We start from the raw sequence: 20,718 nt of genomic DNA, 5'->3' as shown, positions 1-20,718 counted from the left end.
CGTGAACGTTTCAGTCGCGTTTCACCTTCCCTCTTCCATCCGAATACAACCATAAATTGCTACGAATCTTTTGCGAGAATTTACCTTCGTTAATCCTGAGCCTTATGTTTGAAACCCCTTCGGTTATCACGCGCGAACAACACTCGGTAGTTTCTTCAGAAATTATTATCCACCGAGGAAACTTAATTACAGTATATTTTATAAAATGAAAATAACATTTCGTAGATTAGAAAGTCCTTCTCCTGGTTACTCGGTCGTTGTTATTCAAGGTGCCACCTGACAAGGTATAAAGTAGGTAAAACGTCCTGCCCGAATCTTATCTGTATACACGCCCGGAAGCTTAATTTTCTCGCTTTCCTTGCTTTACCTCCCCTTGTTTACGCTTTTCTATACTTGGCATACAGGGCTTCTTTGTTTAAGAAATTCTCGAAGAATTTTAGAAAGATAGTAAGGATAGGAAGAATCGTAAGAGCGTTTTATCGATTAACAAAGCGGACAAAACGGTATCCTCGAATTCAGACGAACCGTTCTATTCTCCGATGGATGGTGCGCGAAGGCAACGGGGCTAGGAGGCTTAATTCGCTAGCCTGTGGCTGGTGTATCGGCACAAAGCGATCTATTGAACAGTCGCAGTTAGCGGGTACGCCATTGAATAATTCTTCCGGTTACGCCGAGGCTGTACGCACGCCGGAAACGATCTGTTACCCGTGCGACACCGAAAGGCACGCTCTCCTGCTCAGGTGTGAGATCGTAACGTCTACCTTTCCTCGATCTCGTGAAACAGCCTCCGTTTCCACGATTCGTCAATGACCATTTCGATCCAGGAGTAAATTTCATTTACTGTCAATGAATCGGTTAAAGATAATTTCATCAAAGTCTATTCTAAACTCTCAAGTTCGAATAGATATCTCACAATCAGTTCCTTTCAGATCTGCTAGCCATCTTTCACGTTTCCACGATGATGGAGGGAAAAAAGAAGAAAATAAATTTGGTGGCGACGGACAGCGTCTGCCCATAATGGGCAACGAAAATATGAGAAACACGTAGAAGCGATAGCGCCGGAAACGGGCAGTTGTCTAACAATAATGTAGTGGAGTACGAAGCGAGTTAGTGAATGAACGGGGCGGAATGGGATGGAACGGGACGGAACGGGCCAGGCAAGGCACGATCGCCTATCGTCTACACGGCGAACACGTTGCATACGAATGCCTCCTTCTCGCTAACTGTGCCTCTTCTTCTTGGAACATCGTTTCGGGACATAGGACACCTCACGCTCGTTATAACCACGTCTTTTCTATTCTGCAATTTTTATTTCTTCTACGCGTTAATCGTGGATATCGCTTAGATATTTTTGCGAAGATCAGAGATTTGAATATTTGGTAAATTGAATGCAAGCTGCGGAGTCATACGCAGCGTGCAGTATGCAGGCATCGATAGCAAACGATTCTAAAGTTAGAGAAGTGTATGTTCGTTGCACGAGGCATAGATAGAAAAGTCTGGTGCTGTGGAGGCGAGATTTAAGCAATGTTTCCAACCACGACAGTATAACGCACGCATGTGTCACTTGTTGCATTCTGATTTCGATACACGCACGAAAATAACTCTTCCCCGTGTGTTGGCTCACCCTCGTGACGTCCCTTATCCCCATGTGCGTGCCTGCTACCGTCAAACTTCTCCCTCTATACCTCTCTCCTCATTCACTCTCTCCATCACTTTTCAAACGCTACATTTCTCTCGCTCTTTCGCCTTTCTATACCTGTTCCTTTTGTAGTCATTCATTTTAGCCTTACCATCTCCCTCCACCTTTTTCCCCTTTGTCATTCTCCCACCATACTACGCGAACCGATGTATTACTCATTCTTGGACATACTCCCACCGTCTTGGCTAGGATCGCCTCCTCCTTCTCCTCCGCGTACACTCTGCCTTTTCCCTCTTTCTCTATCGTGGTCAACTTTTGTCGAACGAACGTCGCGACGCGTCGGGACGCGTGAACAAACGCTTCTTCGAGTGTCGGTTACATTATTATACGTATTTCCAAGGCGTGCAGGATTTTCTTTGGTGTATTCATTTTTAATCGTTCGTGTCGTACACGCTCGTAATTTGTGTATACAGGCCTAGTCAGGCGTGATACATGGGATTTGTTGATTCATAGGATCCCTTACGTTATTATGTGGTAGAAGTGCTTGTCGGACAGGAAGGAGGATAGAAGGATTTTAATTTAGAGACTTGGTAGCAGTAAGGTTACCTATTAGGCTCGATAATAATTGAACAGGTGAAAAGAAAAAGTATCGAAAGGATCGGTGTTCTTGGAATTCGCAAAGGGTCGATGAATTATCGAACCGCATCGAATTTCGGCGCACCTGGCAGCAACGAAAGAATCTCGAGAGAAACGTAAAGAGAGCAATAAGTTGTTTCGGGTAAAAGAGGCAGGGGAGCAATTAATATCAATTAATATACGGCCCTTTGATCTGCAGCTCGTTTAACAGGCTTACCAGCCATAAACCCTTTCTTTTTTCTCCTCTCCTCTTGCCCTCTGCTCTGAATTTCTCTTTCTCTTTCGGACTACTTACACGCGTCTTCTTTTAATACAACCTCTCTTTCTTTCCTCCATCAGTTTGTTCTTTCTTTCTAGCCGCTTTTCTTCGCTCTGGTCGAAGCTCGTGACGAGCATTCGGCCGTTTCCGGTTCCCCGGCCTCCATCAGGGGCTTCCCCTTTCGAACTTCCGGTCGTGTCTTACTACGCTTACTACGTGCCCTCTTCTCCTCTTTCTCCCTTCTCCGCACCGACCGCAGCCAACTCTTTCTCTTTCCTTTCTATATTCATCCCCTTCGTTCAACGTCTTTCAGTGACTGAAACTTCTTTTTCTTCCCTTTCTTTCGTTTGCTCGACTTCGATGCTGAAATTAAAACGAGACACGGCGCCTACCAGTATTTTCGGGGGAGGCTAGTTCCTTGCTCGACCAGATTTCCAGATAGAGAACGTGGCTCCCTTCTTAGCGTACAATTTCGAGACTTCAGCGAGCGGTAAATTAAAAGTTCAGAGAATTAAGGATATCATCGGATATCGACTGGAAGGATCGATTAAAGTTTGCGTAACGTTTAATTGCACGAAAGTCTACGACTCGATTAGGAAACGAGGAGTTTGTAAAAAACGAACGAAGTAACAATCTCGTCGCGGTGCGATTGTTCGATCGCGAGATCTCCATTTCGATAAGTGAGACGAGAGTTAAAGAAAATCTAGCAGCATCCTGCGTCTCGCAGAAAACGTACAATCATTTGTCTCCAGCGAGTTCATCGATAAGGTCGATCAATCATGATACTTTGTCGAATCCAATCGACCGTAATTAATCGATAGAGACGTTTAATTGGTCGTGGCATTTCTGTCAGGCTCTTACCCCTTTTTTTCTCTTGCCCAGCCTCTGTCGCTTTCGAAATCGCGAAATCATTCTCTCTCTCTGTGTCTTCTCTTCGTTTCCATCTACCCGATTCTTCGTTAGGAAATTAAGAAAAAAATCTCGTGATATAGATAAGATAGCGGTGTCGAGCGTTTTAGGAATGAAAAATTAGTACAAAACAAAGTCAGAACGAAACGGTTCTGTTGCACTACTTTACTTTGAAACGTAAATAAAAGAAACAGATCGTAGATAATCGAGCGATTTGTAACGGGTACAAGCTTATCGGTTATCGAATACACGCGGCATGCACACCTGTCTCAAGGTAGCCCGTGGAGAACCGTGTGGGAGTTAAGCTGAGAACCCGTTCCGAGGATAATCTGCTTCTGTACTATTATTCATCGCGGCTACGTTCCTTCGAAGACGGCATTACGGTTCTCCAACCGAAGACCGCTTCATTATATCGCTCGTGATTACCCTATCTCGTGATTAAGTGTCAATAATATTCCTTTCGATACGCCAACTTTTTCCTATGCTATGATTTTTCTATTATGCTAATTGCCTTTGAATTATACAAATAGAGATCGCTAACTAAAGCAACGGTGCATTATGCAAGCTGGAAGATATACATATGCGCGTCTCTGAAATATTACGAACGAGAGCGAATGAGAAACTTATGAATTTGAAACAGTGGACGATGTCATCGAAATCTTAAGGTTCAAAGTTTCTCGATTATTTATTCTACAGAGAATTGATGAAAATTTGCGTGCGGTCGATCGTTGAACAGAGGAGCAATGAATCTCCTCGAGACCTACATAGTCGCGTCAGCTATTTCAGTTAATTCTCGCTAGAAATTCTTGAAACTGATTCAAGAAATTCGAGGGCTGGTCGGAAAGGTAAGAGAGAGAGAGAGTAGGAGATTATTGGAAAAGTGGTTTGCCAAATGTTTGAATGGAGTAGCAGCGAGGATAGAGAGAGGCAGAGAGGAGTGAACGTTCGTTCAGGGAGACCGGAAACTGTCGCCTCCTCTTCTCTCTTTCCCTCCATTCATTCTCGCCTTCTTTCTCTCTACTTTGCACGAACGGACGATTGACTTTCACGCAACGAGCTGCGTTCCGATGTGCCACGATAATCGACTGTGTTGCGAGAGAAAACTGTCGTTGCCGAGACAATCGTTATCGGCGTGTAAACGTAATCAACGAAATGATCTTCTATTTAGCAAGTTAACATGTAAAAGTAGTAAGAGCATTCGAAGCGGTAAACGCGGTTCAGCTGGTCGATCTTGATATACCCTACTTGTATCTGGTTCCCAGATAGAGTTGGTACTCTATCACGATCCACCATACGTTTTACGTGCAATCTCCATTGTCAGTGGTAAGAATCAGCGGCACGGGAAAGAGTTATGGGCTGTTTTCCTAGGTGATAGAAGGTGGAGCACCGAACCACCTTCTTCTTCTTCTTCTTCTTCTCCTCTTCCAGCGTGAACGAGCTACAACGTCACTTCCTTTACGGCTTCTCTCTCTTTCTCTCTTCTCGACATTTTTCCTCCTTTCCTACCCGACGACGCGACGGGAGGAGAAAGATCGAGGGGATCTCGCTCACCTGCCCCGCTACGGTCACTCGACTTCCGGTAACCCCAAGCGCATGGCCCGTGACTTCTTCTTCGACGCTTCCGCTCTCGTTTCTCCACGATTTCGCGAATCTGCCATTACCAGATTTTCATTTCTTTAATTATTGTCAATGGAGAAAAAATTAGATTCATCGAATCAGCCGGCTGGCCACGGAATGGAAAATTATGCAACTATTAGACGATACACTCGCGTGGAGCCTGGCCATCTCCACGGCTCGTTAAATTTCTATGCTAATTAATACGAGAAACTGCGGATCGTCCGAAAATGTTCGCTTTCGGTGTTCGCCTTTACGATCCGAAACGCTTCTCATATATTCTCTGCGAAGTCTGCTCCGCGTTCATCGCTGTTCAAATGGTCGTTAAAATTCCCTTTATTAATTAATGTGTGAAATTCTAGTCGAGAAGCGTTCACTTTCGATCCACTCTTGTTTACATCCGCGATACATCCTCTCTTACGTTCAATTATTTTAATAATCCTTGTAAAAAGAATTTATGATTTGTAAAAAAATTCTCAGGTGTTCTTAAATGACTCAATATTTGTTAGGTAAAAGGAACAAACGAGCCGGTTCATTGATAGAAAAACATTAATGCCTTTGTAATAAGCAGATGGTTTCTATTCTCGAGGCAAAACGGCTAACTTACACCTGTACTTTTGCTATAAGGATGATGTTAACCGGAGAGGAAGAAAAAGAAGAAGAAGAGGAAGAAAGATAAAAATAGCGAGTAAATGAGTGAAAAAGATAGGTGTGTATAAAGGCTGGAAGGAAGTGACGTGTTACGGATAGGCTATCCTACGGTTCTGGAGCAGTTTCCAGAGGCAAGGAAAGGAGCACCACGTATATCCCTTTCTCTTTTTCGTGCCTTATAAGTTTATGCGTTCTCACGCTCTCCATACCACCTTTAAACTACACCTTTTGCGTATGATCATGCGCTTCTTTCGAACCTTGTCTCGTCTTCTTCATTTTTTATGATTTTTAAAAACGCGCTGCGTTCCGTTGCATCCTCTGTTACTCATCAGAGGATTCGGTAGAAAGCCACGATCATCGTTTCCAAACAATGATGATTCGTATCGTTTCAAGAGAATCGTTCATTCGTGCGCCGTTTTCATCCGACTTGGTAGGAAAATGAAAAAGCTTTTCGATGAGGATCGCGGGGCAGGGTCCCTGTTGGAGGAAGAGAGCATCCCATCAGCTTCCTAGTTATAATAAACGACGTAAAAAACAGGGCAAAAACCTGTCCAGCCTTCGGCAAGTGTACAACACGGAGAGCAGCTTCTGCTCTCTATCAACGTGCCTTCATCCAGTCGGCTGTTTCTTACACTCTATCTCTTCTCTTCCCTTCTTTCCCGATGACCACGTTAACCTGTGCATTCGGCTACTTCCTTCCTCCTCCGGTCAGTTTATTATTCGGATTTGTAATATCTTGAATTATCATCCTATCGCATCCGGTGTGTCGTTTCTTCCCTGTACGACGTCTTCGTGTGACGTCTTCTCTCGGTCCTCTCCTCGGCTTCTTCTCTTATTATTCTCGGCTCTCTCTGGAGGCCACGAGCTGCTGTTGCTCTTGTTGCTTTGCCCCTTCCTCTCTGCGCCTGCTTCCGCTTTATTAATATCCACCGCTGCCTGATCGACGGTTACGATTTTCTCGCCTTGTCTTCCGGGTTCTTGGTCATCTATTAGAGACCCCAGAAAGTTTCTACCATTTCTTCCCTCGCTCCTTGGTCATTACGATAAAATATTACCGGTACATTTGTTGGAAATAAAAAAAAAATACTTTACAATAGCTCGAACATGGTGGCCCTAGTTTAAGTAACAGAAAACACAACTGCGACAAATTAGAGGAAGGCTTTGCCTCGTGTTCTAATAAAACGAAACAGAGGCTGACTCGAATAGAAGATCAGGAATAAGTAGAGCGTGGATTATTGATACCGGTAATAAAGGATAACACAAAGTAATTAGAAAGCAATTAGAAATATAATATCGACCATAATAATTCTTCCTCGTTACAATTGCCGTATAATTTACGAGTCTATCGATGAGAAATAAAAAATCTTCGAGATCGATAATTGACATAATAATGATCTGGAAAATGAAAATTAAAACACAAATCAGTGTCAGTCTTGAATTTTTTTGTGAGATCAGTCTTGATTAATCTTCCATTGATCTAGCGAAGTAAAAATAAGATTTACAGTGCGATTGAATTAGGGAACGGTCCATTAACTTTTCAGAAAAAGAATTTTCACATATTCTGCGGACTATTATACATTCCTTTGAAATTAGGAATTGATTGTCCTTAGGAACGAAGTACAGCTCGTTAACTTTCCATTTTCTTTTTGCAAGGTTTTGAAACTGTTGGAAGAATTTTCAAAGATTACAGATTATTTTATACAGCGTATCATTACAACACGAATATAAAGAAGAAATAGCGTCCGTAACTGTTGCCCGTCTAATGTCGTATTATTAAACGAGCTAATAGATAAAATCGAGTGACAGGCTACTTATATGATTTCTTTTTTATTATTTTTCCGAACGAACTGGTTTCGCGTTTACTACCACCGTGGGAATGAGAATTGGTGCTGCTATTTTCACAGTGTTTTAATAATTTCTTCTTTCGAAAGGGTTAATGGAATTAAACCGGTCCCATTGCTCGTTTCGCTTCAACAAATTGAAGAAAAGAATGATTTTCAAACGTTTCGCGAGCATATAGATATCCGCTAAGTTGCTTTTCAAATCGTTAGATAACATAGTATGCCTCGAATAATTTTATAAAACATTGTAATGGCAACTATTTTCTAACTACGTATCGTTGCGTGGAAGTTTGTTTCGGAACCGGTAGCAGGTCGACTAGAATCGAGACGGTAAAAGTCTGGTCGCGTTCGCCGATACGTCGAGAGAGACGAGTTTATGAATGGTCCAGCGGTGCCGGAAATGCGTCCCGTAAGAAATTTTTAGCCTTGCCCGCGAGCAAGAAGTTTCACATTAATCACACCAGCCAACATCCTCGAGTGGCGTTCAAGCGGGAAAGAGACGGAGGGACAGGCAGAAATTACTCGACGTTGTTAAATAGTGTTTGCGTTCGAGCAGTACCGCGTAATTACGTCCCGCTTCCACCGAATGCTACTACCTATTCACCGGTGCGATTATTTCACTGAAAACGGGCTAGCCATGTCTATTACGAGCCGACTGGACTTCCGTCCCTACTAGATCTTCGTTCAATGAAATCTCTTTTTTTTTTTATCGATGCACCGACACTCTCTCGATTATCCCGCTAGGATAATTCATGGAATCTCGAGGAGATGAAACGGGTAAATTTTGTATTCGCGACTAACCATAAATAAATCTGAGCTCGGTGCACGTGGGTGCAGCAACTTGGTGGACGGATAGGTCAGAGTAAATCTTGGCGCGAGCAAGAATCGTCCTACCGTGAATAGTATGTTTTGCGGGCGTCGCGACGTCAGCGGGAGCGAGAGGCAAAAGGAAAAAGGAAAAAGCAAGAGTGTTGGGATGCAGGGTGGGGATGGCAGGCAGACAACACGGTTGAAACGTGTGGCCGCACGGCATGAATGAACGAAGAACCGAGCGAATGAAGCGGCTACCGCGACTCCGCTTCGTGTGCGCCTGCGCTGCTTCTACGTGAGACGAGATACCGACACCTCGACGCGTACACACTCTCTCGTCCGTTAAAGAAAAGGACGGATTTCAACGTGGACGGAAGAGGATGAATGAGCGAAGAAGGTAGCGGTTAAACAATGACGGATCTATACGAGTGCTCGCGAGTAAAACGAGCCGAGACGATGGAGGTGGACGGCAGAGAGACGGAGAGGAGAGCGAGTCGTTGCGACGAGGAGTGGGAGAAGAGGGTGGAAGGAGAGAGACGGGAAGCGGATAGTCGTGTGCGCCGACGCCAGTGTGAGTTTACCGCGTCGACGGGAGAGTATTCATTCATAAAACTAAGCGCGGAGAGCGGCTAGGCCAACGTGCACCAGCATTGGTGGGGATTCAACGGGGAGACAGAGTGAAACGTCTCTCTTCTCTTTTCATCCCCGACTCTTATCGGTCTGGCTGGTTGTCTCTTTGTTTGTCTTCGATGGTGTCGTGCTGTTTCACTTACGTTTATACTCGGATTTCGGTAACTACACCAGGCTACGCTTTTCGAGTCGTCGGTTGTTTCAGCTTTCCTAGTGATTTTGGCAGCGGAATGCCTTTCAGAAATGTGTACGAACGAGCGAGGAATTATCTTCCCTCTTATCTCTATCGTATCTTTCGTTCGTTGATTATCCAGGATTCTCATCGATATTGAACCAACGTTTAATTACTTCCAGAAATGTTCATTCATTTTAGAACTACGTCTTCCATTCATCCACTCTCCCTCGATCTTGGCTAATACTCGAACAGTTACGTCTACATCGAGGTCATCCTCGTTAAGTTCGTAGAGAAAATCCTGAAATTCCGTTATCTCGTGAGCCTCGACGAATCTGGGCGAATCTGGGCGATTCAGCGCCACGAAGGACATGGAATAAGAGCTGACGGTACGCGTCCACCTCCGCCACCGCGATTCCCCACCTCGTCGCTTCGAATAAACTCTCTAGATCCCCTCTCGATCCTCGTCCGGTCTTCCGTCTTCCTCTTCGTTCTTCCCTCCATTCTTCCCTTCCCGCGATCGTGTCCTCTTCCTCCAGGAACGTGCGACAGAGAGCCAGCTTTGACCTCTCTTCCTCTCTCCACCTTGTCCTCTTCTCTTTCTCACTTACCTCTTCTTCTTCTTCTTCTTCTTCTTCTTCTTCTTCTGGGTTCCTGCCCTTCGTCTCTCTCTCCTTGCGTACGCACTTACCTGCGGAACGCGGTCGTACGTGCTCTCGCGACGGTGGCGCTTCGAATCCGCTCTCTTTCTCAGCCAAGATCGTACTTCGATCCTCGGATCTTCTTGATCTTCGACCGAAAATCATCGTGGTTGTTTATACGTGTCGGTGTTTCAACAGAGTTCCAAGGCCGCGTGTGTGCGTCGAGTGCGCCAGTGACCCACGAACGAGACACGGTAGCTGAAAATCGAACCAGTTTCGAGGGGAAACGAGGCAAACTGGAAGCGAGAGTTACCTATCCGGCTAACTCGACCGTATTTTCGGTGCCAAGTCCGCGAGACGGTTCTTCGTTTCCGTTCCGAACCGCACCGCTCCGTATCCTCCCCTCCAAATGACTTCTTCTTCATCTTTGGACGGGTTGCGCAAGCAGGTATTCGGAAATAGCCCACGGGCCGCGGTTATGAATCGATAGCAAACACATGCTGGACACGCAGCGCGGACCGGCTTCCTGCACGAGGATCACGCGCGATTATACCCCTCGTGTTTTCTTGTCGCCGCAGCGAAGTTTACCACTCGTCAGAAACGGTGTTTACAGGAAACCGATCGGTTTCGCGAGGTGTAGACTTGTTCTACTTGGAATAGTGCAGCTTGGAGCACCGAAGGACTCGTTGCGGATCGAAGAGCTGTGTTGCTAGTATTTTCGGACTACCAAGTGCTAACTTCTGTCCACAAAATCCACATAGCCATCTTGGAAGCACGATCTTTACCTACCCCGAAGCGATTAATCAAGTGCAGCCAGCCTAGATCCCAATGACAAGGCAGCTAGCGTCTGCCAAATCGTGGACGACGCATTATTGACGCGGTGCGTCATCGAGGACACATCCGAATAACGTCGCGAACGACGAAAAAATGGTAACACGGCGATGGGATAGAAAGATTTGCTAGCTAAGCGAACGCTATTCGAAGCGTCCGGTTGATCGCGATGTCGTGACGATTGAGATTCGATCGATGGCTGAAGAGAATTTTGATGAAAAATTTCGAAGCGTTGTTCGTACACGCTCGGACAGAAGTGATGTAATAGGTGGCGGGAAATCGAGTGAATGACAGTGATTCGGGGGATTCGTGTATGTACAGTGAGCACTCGAGGACGGCACTCATGTACGTTGACTACAGCGGCGACGTTTATGCCGGAATGGGAATCAAGGCCATGAAGTCCTTTGCCAGGCCCAGAGGTATGAAACCATGTGACCACATACGCACACACACACACACACACACTTGAATATTCTTTTGTTCGCGAAACTTTTTCGCGTTTGCCATTCGACGTTGTCGCCTTTTGTTCGATGTTTGCCGACACGACAGTAACTCTTTAACTTTGAACGTAGTACTACGCGTCGTTTCGAACGTCGTGCCTTTTGTTGACACAGTTGGTGGGTCGCTTCGGCTATTGAGGTGGTTAGCATGCTTTGGGTATATAGGGGTCTGTTTTAGGAACGTAGTACTACGCGTTCCTTTGCGAGACAGGGTTAAACGTTTAGGAGAATTTAAATGTTCGATTTAAAAATTATAACCGCAAATCTTAGACAAAGCTGTATATTCTTGCACCATTTGGTCAGAAGAGAAATGGCTCGTGCTTGGAGAGCAGAGGGAACGTGTCAGGGTCAAAGATCAGTTCGATTCTAGAACAAACCTCTCTTTCCTTCGCCCCACTGTGACCGCAGAGTCCTAGCAACTGCAGGAAGTGCAATATGCAGCCGGGATGCAGGTTGCACTCGTGCGGCATCCTCGACATCTGTCACACAATCTGTCTAGCTCCAAAGTCACGTTCGCGTGCTTCTTCGCGGTAATCCGCTCCAAATACGGACGATTAATCGGTAGTCACTGTTAACTATCAATGGAGACCCGTGTTTGCCATCGTGTGTTGCTTTTTTCAAACGGAAGCAAACGAGTTTTCATTCATAAACTGGGATATTATACAGATAGTATTATCGCTCTGATAGGGGAAATCAAAGATACCTAACTGCGTTGTCTTTTTTTTTCTTTCTTCGAAAGCGTCGATAAGCGTAGGCTTTAATCAACGAGTGTTTCAATTATGATAAAAAAATAAAATAAAAAGAGGTAATTATATTAGGAGTAATGGAAAATATAGTTATCCGATGTAATACATTCGTACAGAGTTTAATATCTTGTTTCAAAAAATGAAACAGGAATTCCGTTGGCTTAATTTAAAACATTGTCGTAATTAATGAATCGATTGGTATTATTAAGTCGATGGCAGATTTAAAATCCAGAATCATATTCCTGTAATCATTCATTGGGCTGAAATAATTAAATGTTTCATTGAAATTTGATCGAAAAAGAAGAAGAAGGAGAAGAAGAAGAAAAAAGAAGAGAGCTGGTTGTAAGATACAATTTTCATGTCGACTAAGAAAAATGAATGATACGAGGCTTCTTAAAAGTGAATCGACGAAAAGAGAAAGAAAAAGATGGAGAAAAGAAATAAGCGGGAGATGAAATTATTTCTGACGGTGTTTAAGGGTCTTGCACCGGTTATTTTACACTTGAAACTTCTGCTTAATGATAAATCTCACGGGTGGATTACAGGCGAGCGTGCACAGGTAAAGGATATCTCTTTGCGAACAAGCTATCCAAGAGGATGCTGCTACTGCTTGCTGCTCGCTTCCTGGCAACCGGTTTCAGCGAATGGCTTTTGATCCGTTTTGTTCATGTAGATATCACCGAGTCGAAGACGGATTCGAGTGGAACGCGTTTAATCTTTTTCGTGATTCACGCTAGCTTCTTTAACTCGCACCGGAATCTGATCGAACGGCTTGCTTCGAACAGCTTCGACTCCTTCGATCGAATGGAAACCAGATTAGGTACTTGTTCCGTTGTTGCTGAAACTGCAATCTATTTTCTATTCGTTTCGAATTGATTTTCAATACCGTGTAGCTTTTATTTTTATTAAAATTAACGCCCTGCAATCGAACAAAAATAAAACCCTCGATCGGAGAGTAAAATTGATTTTTTTGAAAATCGCAGAGGCAACAAGTTGTTAGAGATAGAAAAATCGCGAGCCCGATCGGAGAAGTTGAGCGGCAATGGCTACCGGTTTCGCGAAATTATTGATCGACAACGATTGGCGGAGATCATTACTTTCTCATTTCGCGTCGTTATTAATTCACGAGGTCGACGGTTTTCGTTTCGAGCCGGGTAATTGAACGGATGGAAATTGCACGGGCAACCGTGGAATCGCGATAAAGCAGCGACGACGACGACGACGACGTAAGGCCTGGCTATCTTTTTGCCTCGATTCTCGTTATCCGCGTTCACGATCGTTCTTATGATCGAAACAAGATCGCGACCGATCGAATCGAATTGCTCTGCTCGAATCGGCATGACACTTTTTAGATGGCTACCACTATTCTCGCCGTTCGAAAAAAACTTTGATTGCGTGAAAGCAGATCCATGATAATAAGAATTTACATTTTTAACGCATCCGAACTGACAGCGGTACACTGCACACCGATACGCAAATTTAATCGGATAAAACCACGTCACGATATCGTAGATAATTATTTTAGAAGTTATGATAATTTACACGTAACGAAATTTCTATTAACGGAGCGAAGAACGCTCGAAAGGAGTAATGAAACCGAGAGCCTTAGAGGAAAGTTTAAATACCAGTCTCATCCTTTATTATTTATAAACATTCGTATTCGTAAATAATTCCAAGTTAGACGTAACATTGACTGCGAACTCGATCATCTTGAAATCGAGTAGCCTTATCTCGTTGTCGGGTTTAAAACCACGGGATTCTTTAATTAGCGAGTCGCTTAACATTCGATGGTGGGCAAGATTTTCTCGTGGAAAAACCATGTCCACGGACGACAGCCGATAATCAAGCGTTTTATCTGTTGAAAAAGCAGAAAGAAGGAGAGAGAGAAGCAACCGGCTAATCAACCGTGCTCCGATAATTGTCCGTTCCATGGACCGCAATCACGTGTGCTCACCGCGTCGTCGTAGTATGTTAGCTTTCTTATTTACATAGAGAACGTGCGTTGAAAAGCTGCTGGACAAATCTCTGTGGAAGCGGGTCAGGAAGTTGGCTGGACAAGCGTCGACATTATCGCGGGACACACGCCGGTTGTGCGGTATCTCGGTAAAACACGCGGTTTCTTGATAATCAAATGCCTCTAACAATGCCACTTATTGCTCTCATCAAAAGGAGCCTTTTTTCCCTTTGTTGGTTAACATTATAATTTAGATCTCTTATCTTCAACACACTTTGATTTTACCTATTCGTATCGAATCACTCTACGAATTTGCAGAATTTATTAGCCAACCTGTATCTAAGATTGAAAATCTTGAGAAGAGGGCTAAAGCATTTAGACTTTCTGTCACTTTTGTACAGGTCAAACGGTAAGAGTTATCGAAAAAATTCTTGCGCCATTTTAGTGGGTCGAAATCTCAACGAATGGCCGAAAAAAATTTTTTTTTCATTTAGTTCCAAGGGTTGGCTTTAGAGCGAACCTCGCTCTATTTTTACCTAATTATAAATTCATATTTATTCGTAAGGAAACGTAATCCAGGACCACGGTAATCCCGGTTGCGGTGACACAGTCGACCACTTGTTACGATAACTCCTTGTTTCATAGCAATTTGATAAGCAAAATGTTAACGAGCGGTGGCGACATATTGTTAGACCATGATTATCGCGAAACCGCGTGTTTCAAAGCGATAACAGCAGACAGAGCCAGTTAATAATTATTTCGTTTCTAGTCGGGGAAAGTACGAAACCCTTCAACGTCTTAATATTCTTTAATTATCGGTATGGTAGCCGTTCGAGTGATAAAATGGACGCAATAGCGAACGGAAACCGCGGGAAACACTGTGATTTGTCGATAACAACTGTGAGAGACAAACTATAAGATGGGAAAATTATTTTTTTTTTAGTATTACGAATACCTAACTCCAGGATGAAATTTTTAAAGAGTTAAACTCCACACGGTCGAACGCGAAACTTGCAAGATAACGATACAGAAACATGGTTCTTGGCCTTTTTGAAAACCACCACCGATGGTGATGTTTAACCACGCGAATGGAGGCGTGGTTGAAAATATCATCAGAATGACGACGCACCGCGTGCAAACAAACTGTGCACAGATAGATAAGCTTTTATCTAACTACCGGGCAGTCTTGGTCAGTCCTTTTGGGAGGGAAAACCGCAGGCTGACAAGCATGTGTGTCCTTGCTCGTTAACCAGCCAGGATGTTTGCGTGTACGTGGAAATTACAAGATCTACCTCTCGATAAACTTTCGAAATGGTAAACGATCATCTTTACCATACGACACATACCAGATTTTTCACTATTTTTAGGAAAGGAAAGTTCCCTCGTGATCTCTGGAGATTTGCGGCCGGTAGATTCGTTGAATTTTATTTTTACCCGAGCAACCCTCGTTCGTCTCGTATTCACGCCCTCTCCAGAGGTAAATTGGACGTTTCTCCCTATAGAAAGGTTGGGGTGGCTTCCCATAACAGACGATTGAACGCGTTGCACGTTTTTAGAGGGCTCGAGCCGTGCAACAGGTGTACAAGGGTCACGTACACGTTGAAATGGTGCACCATGTGTTTCATTAATTAGCGTGATTAACTGTGGGACAGTTCTTTGTCCCTGACGATCATCTATGGCTTTAGAAAAATTTTTAATTGAAAATAGAAATTTTAATTATCGACTGATTGGATGAAATGATTGGTTGTCGATCGATCGATAGAAAATAAATTCGTCGAACTTTCCAAATACTAAAAAATCAGTGTCGGCTTGCGACACAGTATGGTTGCGACTTCGATATGAATGTCTTAATTAGCGAGATCGAGATAAGAGGGAAGTGTCAATTAGGATAAGTACAAACGATGGTGGGATAAACTGTTGGGTAAAAGCAAATCGAACGAGACAAAAAACACATGGTGTTATTGGTGTAAATGACTGACGGCTACTTTCTTGCGTGCGAAACGCGATTAAACGTTTTTCCTTCTGGCGAACCACGAAGAGAAAAAGACTTGTCTCGATGGTGTATTCACATGATCGAACGCTATAATGATTGTAAAATCCTCGAGCAGTAATTTTAGCATTTACGAGATTCGATTTTCTTCATAGTTTGTCATTTTCTTTCGGCGAAAAGGAGAAAATAAATTTTGAAAATTGTAAAACCATCAAGGATTTTGGATGCGCGTTCTCTTTACAGGCTAGTAGTTTGTTCAGGACAGCTGGCGCAGTTGTTTGGCTGCTGAGCATATTCCAGAGTCGCGGTGGAAAGAGGGATAAGCCAGAAGACGTTGCCAGCACGTGCCCCGTGTCCGTTAAACTCGTCTACAAACTTACTTTGGCATGTTCCACGTGGAGGGAAAAAAAATTACGACCCCATAAGCAACGTAGCATAGGCGGAGAAAAGTCAGAATTCGTTTTTTAATTTCGGTTGACGCGTTCCACGCGTTTCCGGGAAAAACCAGGCCCTCGTTCGTCTAATTATTCCTCCTCCGATTAATTGTGTGAAATTGATGGGTGTATTTCAGAAGATGCAGTGTATACTTTGCAATTCATGAATGCCTTAGTTTTAATCATCGAATAAAAATGCCGACTCGCAGCTCTTAAAATGCGTAATCGCGCGCAAGGGCGATTATTAAATTCGCGTTTTGGAAGTGAAAGAAAGCACGGAAGCGAAGCAGATCGAGAGCACACACTTTCTATCTCGCGTAATTAACGAACGGTTAACTTTCAGAAGAAACCTTTTATCGACGCTGCGTTCTGTGCGTAACGAACACTTGGTTAACCATCGAATGAACAGTCGTGCATACCTCGGAAATCTAATCCCCCCCCCCATACAGTCACTAATCACTCTTAATGCCGAAGAAAATTCAACAGGGAGGACGAAAGGTGGTAATAAATTCGTTTTAGAGCCCCTAAAGAACGCTAACGTTAGAGTGAATCCTGATCCTCGTCGAATAGAAATGCGTTTTTTAAGTCAATTAAGAAGGTTATCGGATGAAAGAAATATTTCTGTTGGTGTCACCAACAGACACCGGTGGGCAAGGTAGCAGCAGGCCGCAAATAACACGAGCTATGCAAATTTATGTTGAACGAGACGGGTCAAATGTCAGCTGGGTCGCGGGTCATTAGCCATTTGCATTTCCATTCGATTAAGCAATGCCCATCGTGGTCATCGTTGGCTTCGATATCGGTCTTCCTATCAAGTTTTTTTTCGATAAAAACGAAGAATAAAAAGGGGAATTATTCGCAGCTGGACGTTTTCGATCCTTTTCACCGCCTGAATTCAATGAACTTCTTAGAATTTCTTTCTTTTTTCAAATATTCTCTGAATCTCAAGTAGCAATATTTTTTTCAAAGTACTTTGAAATTCGATGACTGTAACAATGTTGAATCTTAAAAAATTTATCAAATAAAAGAATAAAATGTTTTGCCATCAGGGTGGTCCATTCGCTAAAGTAGATAAATCAAGGATTTGCAACCCACGATCCACGATCCACGAGAATCCGTGGTGGCATCGCGGCGGTTCGTTGCGTTCGATCGTACACGGCATTCTCAACGAGCCAGCCACAGGCGTCGTTTTTGCAAAAGAGTTCCCCGATTGACATTCCGTCCACGACGGCCAGGCGTTGCGCCGTGGCACGTGGGGTTTTCAATTCGACTCCCATGGCAGTCTCGTTTTTTTTTTTCTCGCCCTTTGATCCTAACTTTCTTCAGAATTCCAATAAATACGTAGATATCGCATTTGATGTATCTACTTTACACCGGTACCATGAAACATTTGAAAGTTCTTCAAATCCAATATGTGGACGCGCCCAAAGCACGACGAGGGTATAAATTCTACGTATAAAAAGAAATCGAAAAGTCCTTTACCACTTTGCAATCTGAAGCTTCGTTTCCGAGATATAAACGATTGAAAATTAGGTATTCGACTTCCTGGGTGCTCGTCGCTCACCGGAAGTTGAACGTCCAATCTTTATTCGCTTATATCTTGAGAACGAAGCGTCGGATTTTGAAGTGGTAAAGAACTTTTCGGTCTGTCTTGCTACGAAGAATTTGCAGTTTTTGTTTCTATCAGAATCCCTGAATTTTTTTATGTTCAACGAGACAAGGTAGAGAAACAATTCTCGACTCTAAACGATGCCTCGATACTTTTTTTTTTCTGCGTTTGTAACCGCGCGTCTGTATGCAAATTCACGCTGGCACGTGCTTGTGTGAGTGCGTGTACGTGCGTGGCGCGTAGAGACAAAGGTGCTTATGGGTTACGGGCTACGGGAGACTTACCGTGCGTTGTGCGTGCACGCCATACATACTTAATGGAGTTTCGGCGGTACGCCGTTGAAAGAGCTTATAGCCATGCAAATCCAGCTGTGCAGATATCCCTGAGCTCGCCAAAGAAACACGATTTTTATCGACTCGTGCCATCCAATCGGACGTCTCTAACTTCTCCTTGATACCCTGTCGCTTTCTTTAAGTATTCTTCGTCATCCTTCTTTTTTGCTCTTACCTTTTTCTATTCAAAATTTCTGCAGCTGATTTTTATACCTAATGTCACGTAATCTCGAAAGGTTTCTTCCATTCTTTCTTGGAGAACAATAGATTTTTCTTGGAAATTAAGCGACGATTAAAAGTACAAAGAAGAAATATGAAATTTTTATTATAAATATTACAGACAGTCTTCCATTCAGTGATACAATTTCTTGCTAAGCTATGGCCTAGCGGTAGGTACACAGAATTGTGTATTTCTCGCGAACACCATAAGGCGTGCACAGTGGACGGCATAGAGCAAGCGTACCTACAACGACGACGATGATGCACCTGCACCTGCCCGCCAGTTGCACCCCTCTGCAACGACGATGCTATCTAGGATGGTGTGCATGCCCCCTTGCCTGTTCGCTTTCGCTGTTCTTGCCGCCGCCGCCGTCGCCGCGACCGACACCTGACGCTCCTTCGTCTACACGAGCCTCTCTCTTCTCTCTTCTCTCTTTCTTCTTTCTGTTACACCTTGGTAGGTGTACGAGCACGCGTCCTTTCTGCGTGTACACGGCCGGCTTTGTGAAAAGTACCATTAACCTGGCGCTTCTCACACATCCAAACGTTCAAACTCTCAGCTTATCCGTTTGATCCTTGAACACCTTAGCTACCACCTACGACCGAGAGAAATTTCGTGCTTTTCAGACGCGTCGTTATACAGCTGGTTAGGAGCCTTTTAATTTTAATAAAATTTCAAATTTTCAACTCGTACCCCCTCTTTTAAAGGAAAGCAACGTTTCAGGTGTAATTTGGTATTGTTACAGACATACCGGCGCAAGTACCGCCGTTAACACCTGGGACCAACAAGAAGATGACCGAGGCCCTAGAGGCCTCTTTCGCCTCGTGGGAGAAGGAACGAGTCCATCTGAACATAACCAAAGGTGAGTGCCGCCTTTTTCTCCTCGTTTCGTTACTCGCATATGTATTCCAGCCTCGCGGAAACCTCTCCTTTTCTCTCTCCTTCTTTCTCGATGCACGTTCCACCGCGTACAGGTTTCTCAACGACTTCTAATTACAGGATCATTGCCGCGATACCTCGATTCCCCTCGATTCCACTCGACTCCACTCCGTTCGACTACCGCTCGACTCCGCTCGATTCAATTCAATTCGATTCGTTTCGATTCGATTCGCAAAGCTTTGACGTTTTCATCGAAACGATGAGTACGTGAAATTGCGTTTTACTTTTACACGAACCGTGTCCTGGAACAAACGATCGTGCACGCTTTCATTGAGTGGATTACAACCGGATATCAATCGAATGTTTATCAGTTCCGATTGAGAGGCATTGCTCGTGCTGATTAATTAATTCCGATAACCGTTTTTTTTCCCGTTACAAGTGTTATCCACTTTTTTGTCCTGGTAAATTAATTTTGGTGCATATTTTTTATTGAAAGAAAAAAATAAAAATAAAACTTGATGGAATTACAAATGGGTAGAGCTGCTCGATTCGTTACAGTGTAGTTCACGGTCGACCGCGAACAGGAGAAATTTGTCGAAAAATCGGCGCTCGAGGAGGTGAGTGCGTGCCGGTCGAAAAAGAGGGAAAAAAATTGTATGGTGCGTGAGTGCGCGAGTGCGTGGAGAGAAGAGACGCGATGTGATGTGATGTGCGACGAGGCGGCGATGTGCAGGAATTGTGAATGTGATGTTGATGGTTCTGATGGGGAGCCGATGCCACACATCCGGTATGCGCATTCAGAGCCACGCGGGTGTGACGTTACTTCCGGTCTACATGCCCCGGGTTCGTACCCTCCGGCCAGATCACCTACAGTCTGACCTCCGTGAACCTAACGAGCAACCTCGCGGCGTCGCGTCGCGTCGTTCCATTTCCAACAAACCGTCTACTACTCGCGATCATTCTATTTTCTCCCTTTCTCCTCAAAAGTAAAGATGATAATTATTCGTGGCGATTTACTATATTTCTGCACTTAAATTGAGACCTAGGCCTGGATTTGAACTCCGACTTAGATTTACACCCAGAATAAAGCTAAAAGAAATTTCGCCCAAGTTGAGATAATTGAAATTAGCGAAATGGTAACATGAAAGCTCACTGTCGATGTTTGGCTGCATTCGCACGCGTGTGCTTCAACCGTCGAAGAAGCACCTGCTGCACGCTAACACCGTGTGCATTTACGATTGCATTGCAGGACGTCAGAACCTTCTGACGCATTCGTTATTATGATTTATTCAGAATCTGACTTTCTTATGAATAATAAGCGCCGCCAAGGATGCGTCTTCTTTGTCGAATCACCACGATTCGTCACGTATCGACAATCTAACAGATTCTTCCTCCCCGTTAAAACTTTCAACCCCTGTTAA

At 44.0% G+C, this 20,718-nt stretch overlaps 1 protein-coding gene across 4 annotated transcripts in view; it reads left to right on the top strand.

The window, feature by feature from the left end:
• LOC114880359 (ETS-like protein pointed) overlaps positions 1–20,718 on the top strand; it is an 82,219-nt gene that overhangs the window by 38,825 nt on the left and 22,676 nt on the right. For 2 of the 4 annotated variants that reach the window (XM_029196283.2, XM_029196286.2), the window contains exon 4: positions 19,164–19,280. In XM_029196283.2, the coding sequence (XP_029052116.1) occupies positions 19,164–19,280 (117 nt within the window). Of the gene's footprint in view, positions 1–9,817; positions 11,053–19,163; positions 19,281–19,528; positions 20,141–20,718 lie in introns of those variants that run through there. The other 2 variants (XM_029196284.2, XM_029196285.2) reach the window with 2 other exon arrangements.

Source organism: Osmia bicornis, chromosome 6 (genome assembly GCF_907164935.1).
Source record: "Osmia bicornis bicornis chromosome 6, iOsmBic2.1, whole genome shotgun sequence".
In the NCBI taxonomy this organism is placed as follows: Eukaryota; Metazoa; Arthropoda; class Insecta; order Hymenoptera; family Megachilidae; genus Osmia; species Osmia bicornis.
Note: the sequence above shows the minus strand (reverse complement) of the source record. Positions and strands in the feature narration are given on the sequence as shown.